The sequence below is a fragment of the Capsicum annuum genome, chromosome 10 (genome assembly GCF_002878395.1).
Source record: "Capsicum annuum cultivar UCD-10X-F1 chromosome 10, UCD10Xv1.1, whole genome shotgun sequence".
In the NCBI taxonomy this organism is placed as follows: Eukaryota; Viridiplantae; Streptophyta; class Magnoliopsida; order Solanales; family Solanaceae; genus Capsicum; species Capsicum annuum.
Genome location: NC_061120.1, coordinates 221,087,576 through 221,094,899, shown reverse-complemented (window position 1 = coordinate 221,094,899; position 7,324 = coordinate 221,087,576). Strand labels below are relative to the sequence as shown.

The following is a 7,324-nucleotide window of genomic DNA, read 5'->3' as shown; positions in this document are numbered from 1 at the left end:
TGACAGGATTGCATCAGGGATCTACTCTTAGTCCCTTTTTGTTTGCGCTAGTAATGGATGTGTTAACGCGGCGTATCCAAGGGGAGGTGCCGTGGTGTATGCTTTTTGCAGACGATGTAGTCCTGATAGATGAGACGCGAGGGGGTGTGAACGACAAATTAGAGCTGTGGAGGCAAACTCTGGAGTCTAAAGGGTTCAGGGTGAGCAGAACCAAGACAGAGTATGTGGAATGTAAGTTTAATGACGTAAGGCGAGAGAATGAGGTAGTGGTGAGGCTAGAAGCGCAGGAGGTAAAGAAAAGGGATAAGTTCAAGTACCTCGGGTCCGTGATCCAGAGTAACGGTGAGATTGACGAGGATGTCTCGCACCGTATCGGGGCGGGATGGATGAAGTGGAAACTTGCATCGGGGGTGCTGTGTGATAAGAAGGTGCCGCCCAAGCTTAAAGGTAAATTCTATAGGGTGGTAGTCCGTCCGGCCTTGCTGTATGGAGCGGAGTGTTGGCCAGTTAAGAACTCCCACACCCAAAGAATGAAGGTGGCAGAAATGCGGATGTTGCGCTGGATGTGTGGACTGACCCGAAGGGATAGAGCTCGGAATGAGACTATCCGGGAGAAGGTTGGGGTGACTTCAGTGGAGTGTAAGATGCGGGAAGCACGATTGAGATGGTTCGGACACGTGAAGAGGAGGGGCATGGATGCCCCGGTCCGTAGGTGTGAGAGGCTAGCGTTGGATGGTTTTAGACGGGGTAGGGGTAGACCGAAGAAGTACTGGGGTGAGGTGATTAGGCGGGACATGGAACAGTTACAGCTTACCGAGGACATGACCCTAGATAGGAAGGTCTGGAAGACGCGAATTACGGCAGAGGATTAGGGCCTGTTCGGGTCGCTAATGTAGGGAGGTAATTGGTGGGGGTGTATTCCTGGTATGATTCCGTATTCAATGTTCTGTTCCGTGTTCCGTGTTCTATGTTTGTTACGAATCTGTGTGCTTTCCTCTGCTTTATATTCCTGCATTCCTGCTTTACTCTGTTTTATATTCCTTATGGCGGCAGTATCTATGTTATGTCATCTGCTTCTGTGCTGTACTATGTGTTTGTTTGATATCTCGTAACTTGAGCCGGGGGTCTTTCGGAAACAGCCTTTCTACTTCATCAGAGGTAGAGGTATGGACTGCGTACATCTTACCCCCCCAGACCCCACAAAGTGGGAATACACTGGGTTTGTTGTTGTTGTTGTTGATTGAGATCATAATGTGGAGCTCAGTTTGAATGCTAAACTAGTATTATTGTCTTCATAGGAGCACAGTTTTAGTGTAAACTTGACAATCAGTAATTATTAGTTTCATTATCCATGAATTATGGTGAATGTTTGATTTAGTTTATTTAAGGATTATAATTTTGAGATCGTAATGTGGATCTCAGTTTGAAGGTTAAACTAGTATTATTGTCGTTGTAGGAGCTCAGTTTGTGTAAATTTGACGATTACTGGTTATTAGTTTCATTAGCCATGAAATGCGATAAGTTTGATTAGCTTATGTAAGGATTATTATTTAGATATCGTACTGAGGGAAATATAGTGCGTGACCTGTTTCTTTTGAATTTCAATGTTGAACTATTATTATGAGCTTATATTTTTGAATGTGTATTTGGAGAGGGTACTGATTTGATTAGTTAATAGGAAAGGAAAGCTGAAGTGTGTGTTGTTTTACTAATAGGATGAAATTGAGAACCGAAAAGAGGAGGGTACTGAAGATGCAAAAGGAAAAGAGGGCTCAAAAATGAATGTTTGTGAGGAATGTGGTGTGAGCTTTCAGAAGCCTGCTCATTTAAAGCAGCATATGCAAAGTCATTCAATCGAGGTATCGTGTGTACACTTATTCGTTTGATATGTTGTCAGGCTTTTAAGTTTTTTTGGTTAAATAAGCTTTAATGTTTTCTGATTTGTTGTCTTTTGTATGCGTTTAGTACTAATGACTTTGCAGATTCAGATATTTTGAGAAACATTGAGGAATTATGAGAAGGTGTGACGCATTGGATCCCAAATAAAGAACTCCAAAATGCAAGAGGCAGGTATATTTCCTTGACTGGATTAGTATCAGGAAGGGGGACCTCCTGAGAAGCTCCATCAAGTGAGGCCTCAATCACGCCTTATTATCTTGGTGGTTCGAGACTCTCCTTAGTTCCCCTCCTCCCCAATTACAAAAAGATCTTTTTTTCTCCATTAGCATGCGTGCACTTTGGTCTAGGACCTCCATAGATTGGGAAGTTCTTAAAATGCTTTCTTGTTGATATTTTGCATGAACAGAGGCCATTCATGTGTCATGTAGATGACTGTCAATCCCGCTACCGTAGAAAGGATCACTTGACGAGGCATCTCTTGCTCCACCAAGGGAAGTTGTTTGAGTGTCCTGTCGATGGCTGCAAAAGCACATTTAGTTTTCAAGGCAACATGACTCGGCATGTCAAAGAGATGCATGAACAGTCTGCCTCGCCGAAGGTTGATCTTCCAAAGGAGTATGTCTGTTCTGAAGCTGGATGTGGAAAGGTGTTCAAATATGCATCCAAATTAAGGAAACACGAAGATTCTCATGGTGAGTCAAAACTTCAGAAATCTAGTTTTCTGTGAATTATTGATATTTTTTTACTTCTGTTATAGAAGACTTCCAGTAAGATGAGTGAGACCACAATTTCCATGTATTACTGCAGTTAAGTTGGAGTCGATTGAGGCGCTGTGTTTGGAGCCAGGATGTATGAAGCATTTCACAAATGAGAAATGTCTCAAGGAACACATAGAGAGTTGCCACCAACATATTGTTTGTGAAATATGTGGGACCAAGCAATTGAAGAAGAATATTAAGCGGCATCTTCGCACTCATGAAGAAGGTCCTATATCGGAAAGAATAAAATGTGAGTTCCAGGATTGTCAGCACACTTTCTCCACGGTAAGGGACTACTACATTTTCGAGTAGTTAAAGTTCCTTTCTGTTAGAAGGATCATTAGTGTGATCAGTCTAGAAAGCGATAGCACTAATTCATTACAAGTCTGAGGAGAAATGCATAGACAGCTATGTGACAGTTTTAATATTAACCAAAGCCAGCTCTGTATCAAGTTGTTGAGCAACAGTTTTAACCTTTTTTTTTGCTGCTTGAAAATACAGAGGTCAAATCTTGCTCAACACATCAAATCCGTGCACTTGGGAGCTAAGCCATTCTCGTGTAGCATTTCTGGTTGTGGTATGAAATTTGCCTTCAAGCATGTGAGAGATAAACATGAAAAATCAGGCTGCCATGTTTATACTCCTGTAAGTAGGACGTATTTGTTACTTGAATGCACAATATGCATTTCGGATCAGTTTTGTTTCTAGTATTCATGAGTGACTTAAAGGTGTTTTGATCGTCCTTTACAGGGAGATTTTGAAGAGGCTGATGAGCTATTCCTATCTAGACCAAGAGGTGGTAGGAAGAGGGAGCCTACTCTTTTCGAGTCAATTATGCGGAAAAGGATTACACCACCCAGTGGCACAGATCCTGCGTTCAATCAAACCCCGGAATATCTCGTGGTTACGCTCAGTGGAATCAGATAATCAAATGTGAGTCTGTTTGGCTGGATCCTGTGATTTGGTTGAAATCTCTTAGTAGAATCAGGGATAAACTCTTGAGAAGTCTCCTGGGCAGTTTCTTGGCGGGTTCCTAGTGTTGTTTGTATGTAAATTTTGTTTAACTACATGTTACATATAAATATAATGGAGAAGTGTTATCTAAACTGGCGATGCTTCCGTAATCTTCCTGTGCGTATGTCATTTTATTGTCTGGTGTCCGGACTGATCAAACAAGAAAAAACCGCTGTCGATACAGAACTTGGTCCGTAATTTTATAAATCATCAAAGGTAGCGTCCCTAGTTGTATACACCAACGAAGTAATCAAGTAGATGCACTGTATGTGCTACATCCAAACTCCCACCAACCAAGCAGACTTCTAACTACACACTGCTGCTGACTACACTTCTAACTCTCACCAATAAAGGTCAGTTCGATCTTACACTACACACTGCATTGTGCCAAATAAGTCCCTCTGAACTGCAAGCAGACTTGACTTTATCAAATCATGTTTTAAAACTAAATAGTTGATAAATAGGCCCATGCAATACACAAAGCATGTCATCAATACGTAGTAACATTGATTAGTGCTCTTACTTTCTTTTAAATCCTCCTTTGAATGTCATCAGAGACGGATGATTACGATTTTAAGGTAAACTATATGGAATGAGCAACAACTGGCCTGCCTAATATAGATTATGTTGTAGTACTGTGTTTGCTGAGAAGGCATAATTCTCCTCTTTGCAAATTACTATCTTTGGGCCCGTCAAAACTCAAAAAGTCTTGGGCCACAAAAGTGAATCCAACAACTTCTTGAGTGCCTAGAAGAAGAAACTTGTAGCAAAATTTTAGAAGTTTCTAGTTAGTTTAGTTGTTGGAAAGAGAGTGAAGATAAGAAACCATTGGTGTGTTATCAAATATGAGGTCCATATCCTCTAATTCACAATCTCTGGATAAGAGAACAATCTAAAATGCCACATTCCTATTGGTTCTCTCATTTAAAATCACTTTGAGTCTATCTTCTTTTTATATATTTCTCACTTTAATAATATCAATCAACCAAACAAACCATCCACAATTTTGCGAGTTTTCTAGCCAACAAAATCAAGAAATGGCAGCCACCATAGCTACCATGGCCATGCTCAATGCCAAATGCTTCGCCAAAGCATCTATCAACAACCAATCAAAGCCAAAACCCATCTCCCTTCTCTCCATCCAAAATCTCCCAAAAGGTCTCTTAACTTCAAAATCTTCTCAAAATCCCTCAAACTTATCCTCCATTCCTTTAACCGGAACAGCTATAGCCGGCGCCATTTTCTCTACTCTTAGCTCATGTGACGCCGCATTTGCAGCTCAACAAATAGCCGATATAGCTGAGGGAGACAACAGGGGTTTGGCCTTATTACTTCCTTTGATCCCGGCTATCTTATGGGTTCTTTACAACATTCTACAACCAGCACTCAACCAAATCAACAAAATGAGGAATCAGGGAATAATCATCGGACTTGGTCTTACCGGGCTAGCTGCAACCGGCTTCTTTAACACACCAGAAGCCTCGGCTGCTAGCGATGTCGCGATGATTGCTGATGCTGCAAGTGACAACAGGGGACAACTTTTGTTGATTGTTGTCACACCTGCTTTGCTTTGGGTAGCTTACAACATTCTACAACCAGCTTTGAATCAGATTAACAAAATGAGATCAGAATGAGGATCACTATATTTTGTAATATTTCGATCATATTACTTATAAAGTTGTGTTAATCAATCAACTGTTTTCCTTCCTTGTGTATCTACTTGTGTTTTTGAGTAATTTGTTGTTTGTAAATAGGTTATCAGATTAGTTTTCAATAACTCATTCAATCTGATCTACCGGCTCTTGGAGGCGTTTGCCCAATAGGATTTGGGATCCTGATTTCAAGTTTTGATTTTGATTTTAGATCAGCGTTTGTTTATGAAATCTGCAACCTAATTTCTCCAAAAAGTAATATTAGACAGACTAAATGGGAGGAATCGAAGGACTTTGCTTGGAGCGCCTCGCGAGAATCACTTATAACATAAAGAATGCAGCAGCATCAACACAGGGTGTGATAAGTAATACTTACAATATTCAATGAGATTGACAAACCAATTCATCGCGATAATTTGATATTCTAGAATTGTTTTTGATAGCTACAGTGTCATTCATCTTAACTTTGAGCATTTAAATCAGAGCTTGATGAGGATGACTAGTGTGAATTGCCATTGTGTATAACTTGTGTATCGTGTCAGACTGAAGAAGAATCTATAGAGCACTTATTTGTACATTGGCACTTTGCCATCAGATTATGGAATAGAATGCTTACTGGATTCTCAGGCCAGCTTTCTCTCCTTCAGATTGGGACATGGTGTTGTATCCAGTAGGGTAAAGGTAAGTCTCAGCTGGCTCAAGTATTCAAAATCAGCCTGGCAGAATATGTGTATGGATTGTTGATTGAAAGGAACAACAGGGTGTTTGTCAAAAACTGTAGTAATGCACGTGCAGTAGTTTGAATATCCTTTAGGGGTCGTTTGGTAGGGTGTATAACAATAATGCAAGATATGGTGCGTCAACTATGCTTGTATTTTTTTTATGCAGTGTTTGGTTCGATATATTAAAAATAACATGAATTATATAATTTAACAAAAAAAAATTCACGTAATACTCTCAATATATATGTTGAAAAGGATGTGGAAATTTTTTTGAGGGATAATAGTGTCTTTAAGCATGTTAATACATGTATTAGATTCATTGCATTATTAATGCCATGGATTTTGAGATATTAGTAATACACCTCAATACACAATAGAGTGTATAACTAATGCAAATATTAGTTATGCATAAGTTAAAAATATATATCAAATAAGGTACTACTAATACACATTAAACTAATACATGTATTAACTTTTCAATACATTAAACTAATCTTTTGTATGGTAATGGATTACTGGTTTTAACCTATGTGTACATTCCATTACTGGTTTTAACCTATGTGTACATTTTATTCAATATTATTCTTAGTAAAGTATGACATTAACAATAGAGAGTATTATTCATTTAATGACACACTTTCCAGAGTACTATTCCTATTTTAATGATAAGAAGGTCTCTCAAACTTCTTAATAGTAAATTGGCAAAATGGCCTTCTGAATTCCTTTACTATATGAGTTTTATAAGTTGCACACTTCTACTTATATGTTTGTTATCTTGACCTTTGAACCTACTAAAAAACATTTTAAATTCTTTTTTGGTGAGTGTAACACACACACTCCCACGTCAGCTGTCTCATCTGCCACGTCAGTCATATTTGCCACATCATTTAAAAAAAAAATTTAAAAATTAATTTAATTAAATAAGAAAAATTTATAAATTGTAGAAAAATTTGAATAATCATGCTTTTAAAATTTTGAATAATCATTTTTAAAATAAAAAAATAAAAAAAAATATTACATTAAAATTAGTTAAATATTAAAATTAATTTAAATTTTAAATTTAAATTAGTAAAATATTAATTAATTAATTAAAACTCTTAACTAATTCATTTATTTAAATTAATTAAATTTTAAATTAATTAATTTATCATATTTAAACTCTTACCTAATTTTTAAATTAATTAATTTATCATATTTAAACTCTTACCTAATTTTTAAACAAATTTTACTTAAATAATTAATTAATTTAAATATGATTTACATATTTAAAATATTTAAT

At 37.6% G+C, this 7,324-nt stretch overlaps 2 protein-coding genes across 2 annotated transcripts in view; both read left to right on the top strand.

Moving 5' to 3' along the window:
- LOC107844033 (transcription factor IIIA) overlaps positions 1 to 3,763 on the top strand; it is a 4,369-nt gene extending 606 nt beyond the window's left edge. The window contains 6 exon segments of the mRNA XM_016688503.2: positions 1,716 to 1,859; positions 2,306 to 2,591; positions 2,707 to 2,942; positions 3,159 to 3,302; positions 3,408 to 3,553; positions 3,555 to 3,763. Of these exon segments, the coding sequence (XP_016543989.2) occupies positions 1,716 to 1,859; positions 2,306 to 2,591; positions 2,707 to 2,942; positions 3,159 to 3,302; positions 3,408 to 3,553; positions 3,555 to 3,594 (996 nt within the window). The 3' untranslated portion in view covers positions 3,595 to 3,763.
- A 6-nt stretch (positions 3,764 to 3,769) lies between these two features.
- Positions 3,770 to 5,386, top strand: LOC107844032 (photosystem II core complex proteins psbY, chloroplastic). Its single transcript, XM_016688502.2, has one exon. It carries the CDS (start codon positions 4,709 to 4,711, stop codon positions 5,303 to 5,305), a length of 597 nt encoding a protein of 198 aa, XP_016543988.1. The 5' UTR covers positions 3,770 to 4,708; the 3' UTR covers positions 5,306 to 5,386.
- The last annotated feature ends 1,938 nt before the right edge of the window (positions 5,387 to 7,324 follow it).

Bases quoted from the DNA above. Each gene is read 5' to 3' on its own strand.
- LOC107844032 (XM_016688502.2), top strand. From the start codon at position 4,709: ATGGCAGCCACCATAGCTACCATGGCCATGCTCAATGCCAAATGCTTC.